This window comes from Grosmannia clavigera, assembly GCF_000143105.1.
Source record: "Grosmannia clavigera kw1407 unplaced genomic scaffold GCSC_140, whole genome shotgun sequence".
NCBI classification, from domain to species: Eukaryota; Fungi; Ascomycota; class Sordariomycetes; order Ophiostomatales; family Ophiostomataceae; genus Leptographium; species Leptographium clavigerum.
The window spans coordinates 3308661-3326942 of NW_014040801.1; the positions used below are offsets into that span (position 1 = coordinate 3308661).

The window sequence follows — 18282 nt, forward strand, 5'->3', positions numbered from 1 at the left end:
ACTCAATACCACAATATCAACAGAAAGAACAGAAAGACAATCCCAATTATTTCCACCTTGGTGAGATCGCACCAAACCTTATGTCATGCGTAGTCTGCCGACTTTCGTGTCTTGAACGCCAGCATCCGACCGAGAACAGGTGCCCACAAATTCGACGTCAAAACAAAAGAAAACGTGAACAAAGGAAAGAAGAACAGAGACAAGAAGCGAGCAACAGTTCTCTTTTCCATCACGCCGCCACAAATACAGACGCAAAATGGAACCCACCACTGTTGGTTCCGCAATAGGCGGTGGTGCCATCCGAGTTCTCAAACGTGCACGGCGTGCTGCAGCTGTATGTCGTCGAGCTGATGGCTGTCGATCCTGACAGGATGTTGGCGCACGTGCAGATGGACTCAGTGCCGCCCGTCGTCGCGTTCGTCCGTGATCCCAGCGTAAAGTACATCGTCCTCCCCCCGTTGGTGCCGGCTGTGTTGCAGAAATCAGCGCATTCGTTGATGGACTCGGTGATGATTTCTTGCGCCAGTGCCGGGTTTCCGCCCAGGCTTGGAGCAGACACGGCCCAGCAGCCCCAGTACTCATAACCTTCGTAGTGTGCTGAGTCTGTGTCGTTACCGCTCGCGCCGGCAGGGCCCTGGGGACCTGTAGCTCCATCTGTGCCATTCGTGCCATTCGTTCCGTTGATTCCGTTAGCACCTGCTGGGCCTGTAGCGCCTGTAGCGCCTGTAGCACCAGTAGCTCCAGTGGCTCCAGTGGCTCCAGCAGCTCCATCTGTGCCATTCGTGCCATTTGTTCCGTTTATTCCATTAGCACCAGCCGGGCCAGTAGCACCCGAAACGCCTGTAGCTCCTGTAGCTCCAGTGGCTCCTGCAGCTCCGTCTGTGCCATTGGTGCCATTTGTTCCGTTGAAACCGTTGGCACCAGCCGGGCCAGTATCACCTGTAGCACCCGTAGCTCCAGTAGCTCCAGTAGCCCCAGTAGCCCCAGTAGCCCCAGTAGCCCCAGTAGCCCCGTCGGTGCCGTTGAAGCCAGATGGCCCAGCCGCACCATTCGCACCAATTGCACCAGTTGCACCAGTAGGCCCAGCTGTTCCGTTGTATCCAGCCGGACCTGCAGGGCCTGTAGCACCTGCCGTTCCGTTGATACCAGCAAGGCCGGTGGCCCCGGTAGCTCCAGTGGCTCCAGTGGACCCATTAGTGCCACTGCTACCATTCGTGCCGTTTGTGCCATTACTGCCGTTCGTTCCATCAGTTCCATCGGTGCCGTCAGTGCCGTCAGTACCGTCTGTACCATTCTCTCCATTGGCACCAGCAGTACCTGGAACGCCCTCAACTATCACGGTAGCCCCTCCAGTACTGCTTCCAGTACTTCCACCATTACCAGGAGCACTGGGACCGCCGCCAGCACCACCAGCACCGTCAGCACCACCCGGTCCCCAGCTGCCTCCTGTCCCTCCAACATGGCCGCTGCTGCCGCCACCGTTCGCTCCAGAGCCGCCAGGTGCAGAGCTACCACCATAGCCTGTACTGGCACTGCTCCCAGTGCTTCCAGAGCTGCCAGAGCTCCCGGCTCCGCCACTTGTGCTTGACGAGCTACTGCTTGAGCCGGAAGAACTAGAGAAGCTTCCTGAGTGAGCAGAGCTCGAGGAGCCCCCACTTGTAGAGCTCTCAGCGGAACTCGAAGAAGATCCACCATAGGAGCCTCTGGAGGCTTCTGTGGAGCCCCCAGAAGAGCCCCCATATGAAGCCTCCGAACCGCTTTCGGTACCCTTGGAGAGTTGTCCTGAAGCTGCGGAGCTACCAGAGCTTCCAGAGGAGCCTCCAGGGACATCAGAGTAGTGGCCGGAGGAGCCTTCAGAGGAGCTTTCTGATGTGCTTCCAGGGCTTCCAGAAGATCCCCCACTGAAGCCTTCAGTTGAACTTCCGGCAGCAGCCGCAGCGCTTCCGTAGCCTCCAGAGGAGCCTCCAGAGGAGCCTCCATTAGAACCTCCCTCTGAGCTTCCAGCAGAACCACTCCCAGAACTTCCAGCAACACTTCCTGGAGTTGTTAAGCCGCCGGGGATTTCAGAAGAGCTTCCCGAGGTACTTCCGAAGTTTCCGGAAGGTCCCCCAGAGGAACTCCCAGAAGAGCCGCCTGTAGAACTTCCAGAGCTGCCAGTAGACCCACTCAAATCTGACCCCCCATCGTAGTAGTTGTTCTCCGTATTATAGATGTTGATTGTGGTGGAGCTACTCTCTGAGGCCGAGCAAAGAGAATCTGACCTGTCAGTATATATTAAGATAGAAGACGCTTCGTATGCAACTCACATGGTATGTAATTAAGCGTTGCCTGGACGCAATTTCTCAACCCCTCTGATGCAACAAACACTGCCACAACGGTACTAGACTCTGGTCCTGATACCGACAGGCAGAAACTTGCGTTGCCGCTGGGGAAAGTGGTGCTTGACCACTGCAACACGCCTTCGACAACGGCGAAGCCACTGTCGACAGGGCCAATACCAACGCTCCCGACTGGTCCATTGAGTGGCTGGTAGGAGATGTTTTCTGGATCGGCCGTGACCAACTGGCCACCAGAATACAGCTGGTCGCCAATGAGGGAAAAGAGTGCAGCTTCTTGACACGGAAGGCTTGTGGTGGCTGATGTGGTGACATACACGTCAGCGGCGATCGCCTGTCTTTTCTGATATCGTTGGCGCCGGTTGATGGTAGAAGAGGCACTGCTTAGCTGTACTTGCAGCAGGAAAGGACCAGGAGCCGGTCTGTTGTCAGAGAATTAGCTGTTTTGTGCAGAAAGTTTCGTACAGCAACTTGCACCTGGCAACGCTGAAAATGCGTACGGTGAAGATCCACCAAAGGATAGGCTATTTTTAGAAGGCATCGACACAGTTCCTGTTGGGAAGGACCCAACACCACCGAGTAGTGTAAGGAGGGCATCAAGCACGCCCATGATTGAAGGAGGGACTGGAGACTGGGTATGCAATTATGGTGAACCAGAAGCCAGAGAATATCTCGAAATGTATTTTTGAACAGGACACTCTGAATTAGAAAGAACGGCTGAGTATTTGAAATGGAAAGAGAGAGAGACAAACAGATACTGAACAAAACAGTGTATGAAGGACAAGAATCAGAGTGCCAGAGTATATGTACAGACCCCATTTCGCTTACATCGCTCATTTGTTGTGTACAGATGCCCCTTATCCAACGATACTTGAGTACGCGTCCGCTCGCGGCACGTTCAGCACCCGCAATGCAAGCTGCATCTGTCAGACGCATACCTCTAATGTTACCGGAACTACCTTGAGAGGACGAAAGCAGCGTGGGCGCGTGGTTGAGGAATGCCTGGCGGAATATTTCGATCAACGCATCCAGCGTGGAAGTTGAAGGGATGTTAGAAAATGCAGTCTCCGTCTACAAATCTCAACGTTCTAGCCGGTGGAATGCAAATTCAATTGCGAGTGCTTAGAAGATGGGGGTGGAAAGGAGGTGAAGTCAACATGCATCGGAAAGAGTTACATGAATGTCATTCCCTGGTATGCGACTGAGACGGAAATAGAAAGCTGCTATGTTGATCTTGCGAGAAATGAGGAGCAAAAGAGATAACAGCGTTAGTGAAAATATAGAAAGGAACTCTTGTATAAACTATTGTAGAGCGTGTTTGCCACGAAAGGGAGGCCGCGTAAATTGACTTTCATTATGTGTCGGGAACAACCTAAGGGTTATTATCGTATTCGCAAGAGCGGTCACCTGGCTTTAGAACTGGACAATGAGAGAGTGGAGATCGTGTCTTGGTTTTGGGGGCCGTTTCACATTTTCTTTTTCTTATGTCTCCTACATTTCTGACCTGCTGACTCTGCCTTTTCCCCCTCTTTCCTTCTCTACCAGCGCTTACTTTCTGTTTTACCAAGGAATGTGAAGTTGTCTTGCTGTCATTGGTGCAGATCTGCTACGTATTGTCTTGGATTTGGTGGGCGGAAAAGGAAAGGAAGAACGCAAAATACGGCAGAAAAAGCAGAAAAAGCGGAAAAAAGGAAGTGGCCGTTCTTGTTGTTGGACTGATGATCTTGTTGTTGGACTGATGAGCTCTGCCGGTTGAAATACTGGAGATTAAAGAATCTATTGCGTGTGGTACGGCCTCTCGTACGAAAAATCTACCATTCTCAACGGTCTTGATGCTTTGATTCATTGATTCAGCTATCCGGTACATAGGTAAGCGCTCCTCCACTAAATCTCAAGAAAACTATTCTACTCCCTCGTCGGAAAATGTCCTAGCCAGAGTAACTTGTTTACTGGGCCTCCCATTACTCTCATGAAGTGGGTTCCTAGCTACCGCTCATTCCGGAATCGTCCTTAGATCGCCACTGACCGCTGCCGTTCCGTCTGTCATGAACTTATGGAGGAATGCGAAGTGCATCGCCCTTGCATATTTGAATACTGAAAGTGACAGCTCACTTCGCCTCCATAGCTGAGCGTAAGTGGTACAGGCTGACTAATCTTAGTTTGCCTGATACGGTATGTTGTACTAGAAGAGACTCGGTGTGCTTTACTTCTTTGTCCTTCAGCATATGTTCCGGTGATCCAATGCAGTGTCAGTGCGTAACCCTCCGACTGCGATGATCTCTCCAGTTTCTCGGTTTCAGACTCCGCTTTTCGCATCTTATTTTCCGTATTCTTTGGCGGTTCGATAAGCATCTATCACCATGGGAAAATAACTGGCGACGAATCCTAGACAAGCCAGAATAGAAGCCACTGATTTGTTCGTGTAGATCGTCATGTTGCACTGGCCTCGTCCACGTAAGGGAAAATCTCAACTCTGGTGTACTTCTTGTCAGTTCTTGTCTTTTCAATCGCTCCGTCGGTATGTAATTCGCACCAGTCAATGCAGGGAATCCAAGACATCTTCCTGTGATTGTCGTGCGTTTGAAACAGATTGCTCTGGATGTAATCTGCACCCGTTATTGCTTGATTGGAGGCTTTTTTCCCATTGTGTGGTGTCTCGAATAGTAGGCGAATGGATTGGGTAAACGAGAGGCTAAGAGGGGATCGTGATAGAGAGTAATACAGCTCAGCAGATGTGGCAAACTGTGAGATAATTCCCGCCACCGAAAGAACCATACCTCTAGAAAGCTGCCAGGCTGGCCAGGAAAGAATATATAAGCCTGACGAGGCACCCTTTCCTGAAATTAGAAGATAGAAAGAAGTCATCCATCTCAAGTCTTCAACACTTTAAACCCTTTTTCAAAGCTCTTTCAGTCTTTCCAACAACAACCCTTTTATATCACCAAGCTTCATCTCCCATTCCGAAAATGATGTTCCAACAGACCGTTTTTGGCCTTGCTGCCGCTGCCCTGATGGCGCTGATCCATCCCACGGCTGCCTTCACCACTGCCTGCGAGTACCAGGAATACAAGTGTGGTCAAACTCTTTTTACTTCCGATGGTAAGATCTTCGTATACATCTGCTATTTCTTCAATCCGCTCTTCTGAACCTTTCTTCGGTGTGCTGAATCTTCCAGGCTACAACATCACTGAATTTGAGACTGCCGTTAATGCCACCGGCACGATTCCGCCCCTGGCTGACAGCCAGCTGCTCAACGTGCTCTATCGCTGCATCGACGTTGAGGGTGGTCTGGTTGGCAACTCGTATTGCATTTCTGGCTGCATCACCATGGGCGATCTTGAGAACGATCAGTGCGCCATGTAATGATCCTTCCGGGGTGGAAGAAAATTCCCTCAACGCCTTTTTCATTCTTTCGTTTCCTGGGTCTCAGGATACTGGATTTCGCCGTGAAGGCTTGTGTATCAGTCTTCTTTTAGATAGTTTACCGTCCTGCCTTTCCCTGAGCAAATAGGAAAGACGCGATCTGTTTCTATACAGGATGCACGGTAGTATGGTGTTTGAAAACCTTAGAAGAACAGCTACAGGATAAAATATAACATGTTCTTACTATTAATTTGGCCTCGTAGAATGTCAAGGATCGATGTCACAATCTCTGCGCCACCTCGTGCAGCTAATGGCGTGCATCATCTACAACCATTATCAAGGGCTTCGGTTGGTTTTATCTGAGAAGTATCCTCCTTATAGATGACTTCGTTCAGCAAAGGCTTCAGGCCTGGCAAAGCGGGATTGTCTCACGTCTGAGAGGAGAGCTCAAATCGCCGTCGGGAGTTTACCACGATAAATGTTTGCTGGTTTTATATTCTATTTAATTCTGAGAGATAATTGGAGAACAAAGCCGATCGGGCGGTCCCGTTATCGGCAAGTCTCCGAGCAAAAGCCGACAGTCATTATCACCAACTGATCATGCTGCAAAAGTCCGACGTCCCAACAGTCCGTCTCAGTAATGCTCGTTGGCAGTGAAAACCTACTAAGTACGGCAGCATGATTGAGGTCACAAAATATTGGCTCTCACCAACGGCACTCGTTCCAAACTCGCCATGGCCGTTGCTGCACTACAAAAATGTTCTGAACAAAGGGGACGACAGCGAGGCCTGCGTTCCGATTGAGGCCTGGGACAGATTCACCGGCAATGGATGGGAAGTCCAGTGGCTGTACCGCTATGGTCAGACGCAGGACTCGCACTTTCATTCCGGGGTCCACGAGTGCATGGCCGTCCTCTCAGGTACAGCAACGATACGATTCGGTGCCGGCGACAAGTCAGAGGACCTCGACGCGAACACGACGGGATCGGCCTTTGAAGCCGGGGGAGTGGAAATCGAGGCCAATGCGGGCGACGTCTTTGTCATCCCAGCCGGCGTTGCTCACAAGACACACAACACCCGGCCAGAGAGTGCGTTTCGACTGCTTTCGCCCGGATGCGGACGCGGCGTCGAAGCCGAGAACCCGAGACAAGCTCTGGTTGGGCTGCCACTAACAGGCTTTACCATGATCGGTGCCTATCCACAAGGCAGCGAGTGGGATGCACTCCGAGGCGGTGGAGACTTTGAGGCGGTCTGGAGGGTTCCCAAGCCGGAGAGGGACCCCGTGTTCGGGGAGGCAGTGCAAGGACTGTGCAGTACCTGGGCTCATCAAGACAAGTGAAATTGGTAGAGCCGTCTAAGCCCTCTCTGAGTAGCGAAACCTAGATTTCATTTCTCTGATCGCGGTTGAAGACTAAATGCAAGGCGATTTCGAATGGGATCCATCTGTATCCTGACGGTTGATGAAACTGGGTACTAACAGACCAGCTACCATTTCTGTTGGGCAACTTTGCATGTCTTGGCGGTCCAGTTGGAATGGCCCAGTGTAAATAGACGTGTTATTGGCTTCAGCTCATCCCTGAACCCTGGGTGCACAAGATTTGGGGTTCAGCAAATAAGGATCATCCACCGTGTATCATCTGACAGTTCGTATCACCGTTCCATTTACGCCATCTCCGTCTGACGGAAAGTAATAATCCATTTGAGCCTGTCTCGTTCGTGAGTCTGTATATTCATCAACAGTTACCCTTTTTGCCTGTCTTGCTCACTATGAAGTTTCTCGGACAAGTCGGCGCTCTGCTGAGTCTGGCCCACCTTTGTTGGGCACAGGAAGTGGAAGTGGATGTGGCTATTATTGGTGGAGGTGCCAGTGGCTCCTACGCTGCCGTCCGTCTGCGGGAGGACTTCAACAAGACTGTCTTGGTGATCGAAAAGGCAGGCAAGCTTGTTAGTTGCTTGATCCTGAGCCGTGCCTCTTCTTAGCTAACACAAGTTTGCTCACGAGGGGGGCCATGCAAACGCGTATCAGCCTGCCGCCGGGCGGCCTATCGACTATGGTGTGGAGGCATATCTGAACCGCGAGACGACCATTGCGTTCTTCAAGCGCTTCAATGTCGGGCTGATCGACCCGACTCTGGCGAGCGACATTGAGCTCTTGCTCCTGACCAAGAATGTCGACTTTAGCACAGGACTTCCAGTAGATGTCAGCTACGGTCCTGTCGATCTCGTCGGAGTTCCCGTTGCCTTTCTGGAGTACACATCCTATGCCGTCAAATATCAGGCCTGGTTTGCCAACGGCTACTTCCAGACGGGCGATGTGCCCGATGACCTCCTGCTCTCCTTTGGCGATTTCCTGGCAAAATACGATCTCGGCGGGTCCCTCGGGATTTTACGGAACCTCCTGTGGCTGTCGGATGCGCTGAACATGCCGACCTGGTTCGTCATGTCGGTGGTGGGACTACCCCAGATCCAAGCCTTTGGCCTAGGCCTGATCGGACCATCTTTCAAGTGGCCCGCAACGTACTCGGCCGAGACGCTGTATGAGCGCGTTCTCGATCTACTGGGGGACGACGTGCTGCTCGGGAGCACGGTCGTGTCCAGCCAGCGTTCCGACAGTGGTGTCGAGCTGACGGTGCAGACACCATCTGGACAGAAGACGGTCAAGGCGAAGAAGCTGCTCGTCGCAGCGCCACCGTCACCCAACAACGTTGGTAGCTGGGATCTCGACGACAACGAGGCACTGCTCTTTGGCAAGTTCTCATGGGAAACCCTGTTTGTGGGCGTCGTCCAGGACACCGGCTTTCCTTCCCATGCGACCGGCATCCGCAACGCGCCAAACGATCCGTCTCGGTACTATCTTCCGCACGGCAGCTTTACCGATGCCTTTAGTAAGGCCGACACGGGCACCGGGGCAGACCTTTGGACCACCCGCGTCCTTGGGGTTGCCGGCCTCAGCGCCAGCGAAGCCCAAACGATGATCTACCAATCTCTGACCCAGATGGGCGAGGCGGGCACATACGACATTGCTTCACCCTCGCTCGTTGCCTTTACCGATCACGGTGCCAACGCGCCCAAGGTCTCTGCGGCAGACCTCAAAGATGGCTTTTACAACAAGCTCTACGCGCTCCAAGGCCAGCGGAGCACATACTGGACAGGCTTTGCCTGGGCACCTGATTACTCGTCGATACTATGGGATTTTACCGAGACGCTGTTTCCTGGAATCATCAGTGGCATTTGATCCTGTGCTCTGACATAACCTTCTCTGTAGAAACAGACAGCAATATGTACCGATACCTCTCGTATTAGGGAAGCTAGCGCTAGTCTAGGATAGGAGAGGGGTATGTCTAGTGGATGATTCATTTTGCATCATTTGGCATCAGTCCCACCTGCGGCCTTTTGTAGCAAAGGCGGCTAGACTTGATTACGGCAGTGGACGTTTGGAGAACCATCAGTTTATGCTGCATCCAACAAAACTAAGTGACGCCTTGTAGATAGTCTTACATTCTTGCCCGTTTTGACAGCATGAAAGTTACATCCATTTAAAGTCAGTGGTGGCGATGTAAACAACGTAGTTGTCTCGGGTATGCTCATTGGTTTGATAGAATTATGGCTGGGGGAAGTGCGGACTGTATACCCAAGAGATTACAGGATAGAAAACTGACAGTGCCCAATGACTGAAAATGATTCATTTGCAGTCTATCATGTATAAGATGCTTCTCATCTTATGTTAGAGCGCCGTACTGACCCGAGTGATAATATAGATAGTGCTCGACGTGCAGGACAAGGACGTCGTTCGATTGTATATAATGACAATTTGTACTATATCATGATCCAGGTTAGAGCTTGGCAAGTCCTCTCCCATACATTCACAGCCGGCTATTAAGTTATCTCTATTGCCAAGAGCAAGGTCAATATTCATGTCAACTCTACTGAAACGGTAAGTGTCGTTCGTTGCTGTAAAAGCATAAGCCTGCATGAATGAAAACGTATTCTCTATTTTGAGAACTTGCACAAGGCTTCTCGTCGAAGCTGGACGCAACATATGAAAGGAAAACACGAAAATGTCATTGAAGAGTCGACATCGTCTGAGAACGGCTGCAATCATTGTTCTTTGTACTATTCATCAAACCAGATCAAGACTATAACTGACATCCTACATCTGCGCTAGATTATGCAACGTCGTCGCCCGTTCTTCTTGTACAATTTCTCTTTTCCCCCCCAACGTCGCCGTCTTTCCGGCCGACATTGCCCAAAAGCATCTCTCGAAGCGCAGCCGTCTCCGCTTCCTGGCGGGCCAGTTGTATTCTGAGCGCATCACGCTCTTGCTGCAGCTGGCCTACTTCAGATTCGAGTTCGCTGATCCGGTCGACCTTTTTCTGGCGATATTTGCGGGCAGCCATGCTGTTGCGCTGTCGCTTGAGCATCACTTCTGGATCCTCCTCGGTCTCAAAAGACCGGCTTTGTCGCTTGTTGAGAGCCAACCCAGGCACCACGGCCGAGGCCGCTGTAGTGTGATTGTAGCCAGAAGATGACGAGATCGCAGCGGGTAATGAAGCAGAAGAAGAAGCAGGCTGTATCGCATCCAATGCTCCAATAGAAGACGGCACGTTGAGGAAGGAAAACAGCGGGAAGTTATCACCATTGTTTCTGTGGGTCGGGACATCTGACAATGTGATTATGGGGGGCGTAGACGCATTGTAGGAAGTCGAGCCCGCTGGCGAGGTCGAAGATGACGGGATAGTTGTTGAAGAGGACAGTGTGGCAGCCGTAGCAGACGCATTGATGGATGTGGATGCAGACACGGACGAGAGCGCAGAAAGAACCCCCGCGTCCGCGTCTGCTTCGGCCGCAGCCGGATCCATAGTTGTAAAGACATGCGGCAGTGTATCTGCCGATGGAATGACAATGAACGCTCCCCAGTCCACCTGATCGAAGGAATCCTGCGACTGCTCGAGAGGAGTGGAAGCAGAGGAGGTAGGAACAAGACCGTAAAGAGGGTCGGAAACAGACAAAGAAGGAAGTATCGGCCAGGCCTCGGCTGTGGCTGTTGTAAATGAATCGCGAGTGGGAACTAAATCAGAAAGAGAAGAAGAAGCTGCAGAATGAAAGAAAGAACAGAAATCACTGCTGGTGTCGGCCCAGGAATCACCACCCGCATTGAACGGCAACGGGTGAAGGGTTGTTCTTTGCTGATTCCAACTAGTCCGAGTCGATTGGGACAGACTCCTGGGAGGGCCGGAACCAGATGTTCCTGGAGAGACGACGGCAGGCGGTGGCTGATACTCCTGTTGCTGCCATTCTTGCAGAGTTTATAAACGGCCTCAAGAACGAGGCCGAAGTAGAGGGAAAGAGAAGGAGGGGGGAGCGAGACGAAAATCGGAACAACTCCGTTCTCTGATATTAGATTAAGAGGAGAAGATTGAAGGTTGCCACAGCGAAAGAAGGTGGGAGGCTTTTATAAAGTAGTTGGGTTAGATTGGAGATTCGTTTCTCCATTTCGGCTAACAATAGCCACTAAGGCCGAAGAAACCCACACCCCTCTAAGCCCATTTGGTGAGTCACCCATGTACAGGTACTTACAACTAGCCGATCGTTGATCGACGATCGTTGACCGCTGATCACGAATGCTGATCACAGCTGTTTACGCTAACAATTTCAAACCTTAAGCAAAGCACAACAACGTTTCGTATAGGACATAAAAATTCAGAGCGCTGTGTCCACTTCAGTTCAATCCATCCCAAGCAACGCGAATGAAGGTTTGGAACCAAAAAATAGATAAATGAAACTTCCCTCCTATATACTCTGCTCATTAGATCGGCCACTCTCACTTAATGATACATTTTTCCGCGCAACGACTGCCAGCGACTGCTGGCTTCGACAGGTTCTGAAACAGCTCGGCCGAATTGGAGATCAAGTCGCCGACAAATGCATTTGAGTAGCTAGATGACTAACAAGAAAAACAAGTAAAAAGAAAAGTAGATATCGAAAGACGTACATCGCAGACAGCAAACGTACTTCCGCCTTACATACACATCATCAAACCTGCCGTCAGAATGACAGCCAGGCTCATCGAGCCGGAGACTGACGAGGCAGCACCCGTCACCACTGACAGAGTCGAAACTGGGCTGCTGGCGCTGGTGCCCACACTGCCTGTCTTGCCACTGCTGCCGCTACCGGCCGTGCTGGCAGCAGGGGCCACGACTGTAGTCAGGCCGACCGACGGCTTCGACAGCGAGCCAGTCACAGCTGCTGCTGCAACGACTGGGTACGTCACGTTGCCGTATGGCTTGCTCACCACGGGGGCCAGAACAGGCACCGAGACGGCCGGAATGACCGAGACTGTAACAACGGAGACAACGGGTGCAGCAGAAGCCGCAACGGCCGGAGAAGACGTCACGACCAGCGAAGGAGCCACAGCCGGGGACGAAGCCACAACCACAGCAGCCGACGAGGGCACACCGGCGTTGCTAGCATCACTCACCGACAGAATGGACTCGGTCTTGGCTGCAGACGATGGCACCGTGACAGAAACAACAGTTGTGCCCACGGCCACAACTGTGCTCGACACGCGGGCCGGGCAGTTCGTGACGGTCGGCGCGCACGATGTCATCGTCTCGTACAGTGTGCTGTAGATGGTGCTGATGCTGGCAGTCACGGCAACCGGGACAGTCGGTGCAGTCGATGCCGTCGCCGTCGTCGACGAGGCACTGACACCGACACTGCCGGTAGCCGTCGTCTCGCCCTCAGTGGCCGTCACGGGGCAGACGGTCGTGTACAGGTCGACAACGACGGTCGTGACCTTGCCGTAAGGGCAGTTGGTCACAGTCGGGGCGCACGAGAGAATTGTGCTCGTCACGGTCGTCTGCACAGTGCTGGTGGTGAATCCAGAGTCGGAGCTCGAGACAGAGCTGGAGCCCGTGCTAGTTGGCGCCGGGCTGGAGACAGCAATGCTGGTCGCCAAAATAGACGAACCGGGAACAGACCGGATCGGCGAGATCGAGTACGTCGAGTTGCCGCTCGCAGAAGCGGTGGGGAAGCCGCTCAAGGAGATTGCCTTGGAGCCGTAGGGAGACTGTGTCGGCACGGAGCTCTCGGAAACAGTGTCGATCTCGCTCGAAGAGACTGCCACGGATACTGCGGTGGTGGAGACTGCTGTAGTGGAAAGAGTTGCGGAGAACAGGACAGAGGTAGCAGACGACGTCTCGCTTGCGGTCGTCGACACTGAAGCAAATGCGCTCTCCGTAGACGCGAAAGAGGCAGTAGTGTTAGCCGAGGCGACGACAGAAGATGTCGTAGAGCTGTAGTAAGACTTGGTCGAGTAATCGCAATCAGACCCGCTCAAAGAGGAAGCAGGAGCTGTAGACGAGACGCTGGTCTTCACGGTAGTCGGAATCACGGTAGACGTAGCAGATGTAGACTCTGAGCTCGAAGCAGACGACGTGCTGATCAAGGTGCTAGAAGAGCTGCTAGTGGACGAGCTCAGCGTGCTCGTAGCCGAAGTGCTGGACGAGGTGCTGCTAGCCGACGTGCTGAAAGAGCTGATGGTGGAGGTGGAAGTGCTGGTAGCAGACGTGCTGGTCGAAGTCGTAGCCGAAGTGCTCGTAGACGATGTGCTGGTAGAAGTGCTCGTCAAAGTGCTCGTGGACGAAGTGCTGGACGAGGTTGAAGTGCTCGTCGAAGAGCTGGCCGAAGTGCTGGTGGCCGTCGTGCTTGAAGAGCTGCTCGTCGACGTGGTCGTAGTCCAAGTGCTCGTAGCAGACGTGCTCGTCGTGCTCGTTGCCGTGGCACTCGTCGACGTCGTCTTCGGGGTTGGGCACACGAGCGACTGCACGTAGCCAAGGTAGTTCTGACTTTCCGAGACCGTGTTTAGCTGGGCCCAGTACTCGTCCCAGAGCATGACACCACCAAAGTTGGCGTGACTGCTGTACTCGGTAACCAGCGTGGCCAAGGCCTTGGGCTCAACGTAGCCGGAGCCGGCACCAATGCTGCCAGGCAGACCGATGAAGAGCGGAGTGTCGGCGTTGGCAGAGCTAGCCAAGTGACGGACCCAGTCGTCGTAGTTGAAGCCGGAGCCGACAGCGTCGCACACGGGGTTGTTGTAGAACTGAATCCAGAGGGCATCAAACTTGGACTGGCTGATGATGTCGCCCATCTGGAAGCTGGCGTCTGAAAATGGGCACTGCGGCGCAGCAGTGACGAGAAAGTCACCCTCGACCGTGGCGAACTTGGAGCGCAGCGAGGTCACCAGCGTGTTCCAGGGGCCCTGGTCGGCAAACAGCTCCTCGATGTCTAGGTCGAAGCCGTCGACATGATTGTGCTGCACGGTGGAGCCGTCAACAACGTCAAACGGCCGCGGGCCAGCATACGCGGCATCGTAGGGACCAAAGCTGCCCCAGAGAAAGTCGACAAAGGCCTCGGCATTGGCATCAGACGACAACGTGTAGTTGGAACCCAGGCCGAAGACGCCACCAATAGAGAGCAGGATCTTAGTGCCACTGTTGCGGCAGGCCGCAAGACCACTCGTGATGGGCGGGCAGTCTTTCAGCAGTTCGGAGTTGTCGTAGTATCCGGCCCAGCAGTGGTTGGCAAAGTTGTCCCCAGCGTAGCCGGCCTTGCCACCGTTCTCCGGCGTCACATCCACAAAGGCCAGTGTCACGTAGTCGACACCCGTGGCACACACCTCGGACAGCTCCGTGTTGCCGTTCTGGCCGTAGTACACGTTCACCTGGCCGTTGCTGGCCATGGCCGCAGCAGCCGAAGCAGCCACGGCGAGGGCCGTCTTCAGGGAAGGCATTTTTGCTATTTTTGATTTTTGATTTTGGGGGGGGGGGTTCGGTTCTGGTTCCGATGGTCTCAGGGAGGAATGAAGGAGGGGAAGGGCCACGAGGGCAGAACAAGAGGCAAATAAAGAGTGTAAGTGATCAGGCGATCAAAACGAAAGGACGCAAACCAAGAGAGGAATGCACGGCTGAAGGAAAGCAGGCCGGTCAGAATGACAGTTGACGGATAAGGTAAGGAGAGAGAAAGAGAAGAGAAAGAGAAGAGAAAGAAAGGCTGCCAGACGGGAAGAGAGTCGAGGTATATCAGGCCCAAACCCAGGCAGCCACATCCCGAATGTGGGTATGGGCGAGTGGTCGAGGCCAACCGATAGACACCCACTTCCTGGACTAGAAAATCTCGTGCGGTCCTTTGCATCACTCCTACTCTTAATTTTGTCAGCGACTAATAACGGCTCAGACATACAAATGCGGGAAAGGTACCACTCACGATGCCAGGAACAGGACTAGCGGCAGGTAGCAAGGTGGTGTGGTGCATGTTGGTACCGAACATAGTATGGGTCAGTTTCGTATTAGTCTCTCTTGCTCCGTCCATACTACATGTATGCAATGGGCTGCACGAAGTCAGACACGGCTCAATAAAATGCCATCCTATCCGCTCGCTGGCCGGAGATAAGTAGCTCGAATCTGAACCGGCTTTCAGCAGGTGGACCGCTGGTTTCATCGCGAACCAAAGCGTGCACGCCACAGCCATCGGTCCTGGATCTGCAGCATCTTCTCGCAAAGCCATGGTCTCCAGCGGCTATATTCTCTTTCTAAAGCCGAGAGAGCAAGTCACTCAATGTACAGAGTACAGAGTATTGCCAATAATCTCACCATCTAAGTTGCATGCAGCTAGTCTTACGCATGAGGCACAGTCGGGGGGCTCAATTGCAGGGGGGGGGAGTGTGGTGGAGTTTAGTCGCAAGTCCGATCGCATTGGATGCCCAAGGCGGCATAACGTCAGAAATAAGCTAGATCATCTTCTCGGATGTGCTCCAATCAGAAATCAGGAGAAAGGGGCAGTGGTCCTCTGATGTCTCTGCCCTACGGAGGTCCCTACCAAAAGTTATGCCCACCCTGTTTCACCGCTTTTCCTAATAAAGACATAAAGTTACAGTATATAAGGTGTTACGTGCACTGTACATTTTCGGTAAGCTATCAGCACGTATTATGCTGTAATTTCCTTATATGCAGTAATTCTTAGTGGGACTATAAGCTAACTGTTATCAGTCTATCGCTAAGTTTGTTCTCCGTGCACTCAGCAAATCAGACTGTATACTGCCGATGTCACATCGAAGGGGGTGGGCACGACTTTAGGTAGGGACCTCCGTACATACAACACCATCGCCCCTTCCCCTTATAGGCAAGGTTAGCATTACGCTATCCAATTTCTGCCTGAGCGAAACTGGCAAGTGCCCGCAACATGTCTGGAGCCTTAGCACGGGAATAAATTACAGTGTGAAGATGGAACCGCACGAATGCGTGAAATAATCCCTATTTTCTTTTCTTTGCCGCTGCGAATTTTGTTCCTGCGTACACGGCGAGCCACTAACCTGTTGAGATCACGGCATACTGTCACTCCAATGTCATACTGCTCCCCTTTTTTGCCGTTACTGCAGCTTTAGCCTCTTGTGCCCCAATATTATCGTCTCATTACGTTTTCCTTCTCCGTCCGTACGAACTTCCAAATGCGGGCAGTCTTGCGAGAATGGCTCATCCTTCAAAGCTACCCTGGAGCGTACTTTTAAGCGCGCATACGTGAAGACTTGGCTGCAGACGTGAGATCAAATGCCAAGAAGGTGCCAAGGTCGACACGGAACAGTCTTCAATCAGGTATCTCCCCGTATTTTCATAATTCATTTAGACTCGACTGCGCCCGACCTCCAAGCCCGTGCAGCACCGATCTTTCTCTCACATTGGAACGCTTGTGAAAGTCTGTGCCAGCACGTGTAATAACGGTGCAATAGCAATCGCCAAAGGTACACAAACAACAGCCACTTCGCTTTACCGATGCCCAAGACGGTGAGCGTTATGCGGCAGTCCGGAAATTTATACTGGGTACTCGTGCCCCGCCCCACCCAGGGCGCGCGTTTTTCAACGCGCACCACTATAGGTGGTGCTAGCCACCCTAATGAACAGACCACCCTAATGAACACTTTTTGAATTATCACCACCTCTAACTTTAACCTCTCTTTGAGCGACGCATACGCTTCCCAGACTCCCGAATTTCCTGTGGGCTTAATCTCCCTTCAATTCTTATTCACCTAGCCTTTTTCGCGGCCTCCATAGACCACTTCTTCATCGCCATGTAGTACTTTTTCTCGGCGGCCTTGATTGCGCGCTATTCCCTGGCCTCCTTCTCTTCGTCCTTTTGTATAACCATCTCGCGGGCTGTGGTTACGTTAAGGGTCCATCCTAACTAAAGGCTGGTGTTTGTGTCAAGCATTGGAATCCGCCACACTGTGGCCCTTCCGCCCCACTTGGCCGTACTGGCCTGTAATTGGTCAGAAGGCACAAAAGCGGGGCCTGACACTAGTATTAATACGGATCCCCAGAAGGGTCGCGATGTATCTATTTCTTCCTAAGTACACAACACTCTTTCGCCCACACTAGACCCTATTCAGCCTCCTGCTCCTCACAGTGCATCACGTTATATGACCGCTACGTATAGCCTCCTTTAACCTTCACAGTTTGCTCTAGCCCTGGCTTGTCGTCTTGTTAATTTAGCAAGTTTAGTACGGCCTAGGTCTTTTTTTGTCTGTACCAATTCTGCAGCAATAGTTATTAATCCTTTGATTAACTAGCGAAGCTTATCGTAGGTCTCTTGGTCCAAATCGGTGCTCTCCTCTATCTAGCCTTTAAGTTTATTTGCTACCTTATTAATATAATATAAGGTGGTTAGTGTATTAGCAGGTAAAGATAATATGTTTAGAGGCGGTGTTAGAGTACGCTATCAGTATTGCTAGCTTTAATGTATTTTAAGCTAGTCAAGTATAATATAGGGGTTAAAAGGCTTAATACTAGTCTTTTTAAACGCAAAGGTAATCGTAGGCTGCTTAAATGCTTGTCGTCGGATCTCTTATATAATTGAAAGGAAGTTAAGCTTGCTAAAGTCTATAAGTTTATCCTAAGCTAAGATATTAAGAGCTTTAGCATAGTAGTGCTTTAACAGCTTAAAAACAACAACGTTAAGGGGCTAAAGGATACAGGTAAGATGCGAAGGGAAGCCAAATAGTATAATACTGTTATTGTTATAGTATTCGATGAATTGCCTTATATAGTGACTGCCGTGCCTATTAAGTATTAACAGTCTCTTTAAACCTATTATACAGCCTTTCGAGTAGTTGTCAAAGTGCTATAACTAGCAAAAGATAATCTTGTTATTAGTATAGCCGGATTTGTTTAGCAAAATTAAAGTATCTGTGTTAAAGGTGTACTTGGGTAGGCCAGGTAAGTCAGGCAGGCAAGGAGGTATCTTCTTAACAGGAGGAAGCAGCCGTATATTCAATAGCTAATTCTTGCCTTCTGCACTCTAAGGGAGTGCGGGAGGCACTCTTTATCGTAGGCGCACCTCTGGCGCACCAAGTGCGCAGGACAGGCGCGACCCCGTTTCTACTTGGCCCGTGCGCTAGCACGTGCTGTGGCCTGTGCGCAGACTGCGCCACGCAGCCTGCGCCACTAGCACCGCTTCTAGTTCACGATGTGCATCTAATACGCTGTGCGCATACTGCGTACGGCTTGCGCGTAGCCTGCGTCGGTCCCCTTCCT

The 18282-nt window shown here is 51.9% G+C and overlaps 5 protein-coding genes across 5 annotated transcripts; 2 read left to right on the plus strand and 3 right to left on the minus strand.

Annotated features, from left to right (window-relative positions):
- Positions 1 to 229: 229 nt before the first annotated feature.
- Positions 230 to 2946, minus strand: CMQ_1453 (uncharacterized protein; the record flags this gene model as incomplete). The annotated part of the gene is made up of 3 exons (XM_014318532.1): positions 230 to 2261; positions 2366 to 2758; positions 2837 to 2946. The coding sequence occupies 3 exons, from the start codon at positions 2944 to 2946 to the stop codon at positions 230 to 232; spliced, it is 2535 nt and encodes an 844-aa protein (XP_014174007.1).
- A 2356-nt stretch (positions 2947 to 5302) lies between these two features.
- On the plus strand, positions 5303 to 5699 carry CMQ_430 (cellulose signaling related protein ooc1; the record flags this gene model as incomplete). Its single annotated transcript, XM_014317509.1, has 2 exons — positions 5303 to 5435; positions 5512 to 5699. 2 exons carry the CDS (start codon positions 5303 to 5305, stop codon positions 5697 to 5699), a joined length of 321 nt encoding a protein of 106 aa, XP_014172984.1.
- A 678-nt stretch (positions 5700 to 6377) lies between these two features.
- CMQ_1173 (FAD-dependent pyridine nucleotide-disulfide oxidoreductase) lies at positions 6378 to 8933 on the plus strand (the record flags this gene model as incomplete). The annotated part of the gene is made up of 3 exons (XM_014318252.1): positions 6378 to 6995; positions 7526 to 7642; positions 7725 to 8933. The coding sequence occupies 3 exons, from the start codon at positions 6378 to 6380 to the stop codon at positions 8931 to 8933; spliced, it is 1944 nt and encodes a 647-aa protein (XP_014173727.1).
- A 931-nt stretch (positions 8934 to 9864) lies between these two features.
- Positions 9865 to 10557, minus strand: CMQ_812 (bzip transcription factor idi-4; the record flags this gene model as incomplete). The annotated part of the gene is made up of 1 exon (XM_014317891.1): positions 9865 to 10557. The coding sequence occupies one exon, from the start codon at positions 10555 to 10557 to the stop codon at positions 9865 to 9867; it is 693 nt and encodes a 230-aa protein (XP_014173366.1).
- Positions 10558 to 11717: 1160 nt separating this feature from the next.
- On the minus strand, positions 11718 to 14489 carry CMQ_588 (class 3 chitinase 2; the record flags this gene model as incomplete). The annotated part of the gene is made up of 1 exon (XM_014317667.1): positions 11718 to 14489. The coding sequence occupies one exon, from the start codon at positions 14487 to 14489 to the stop codon at positions 11718 to 11720; it is 2772 nt and encodes a 923-aa protein (XP_014173142.1).
- Between the last annotated feature and the right edge of the window lie 3793 nt (positions 14490 to 18282).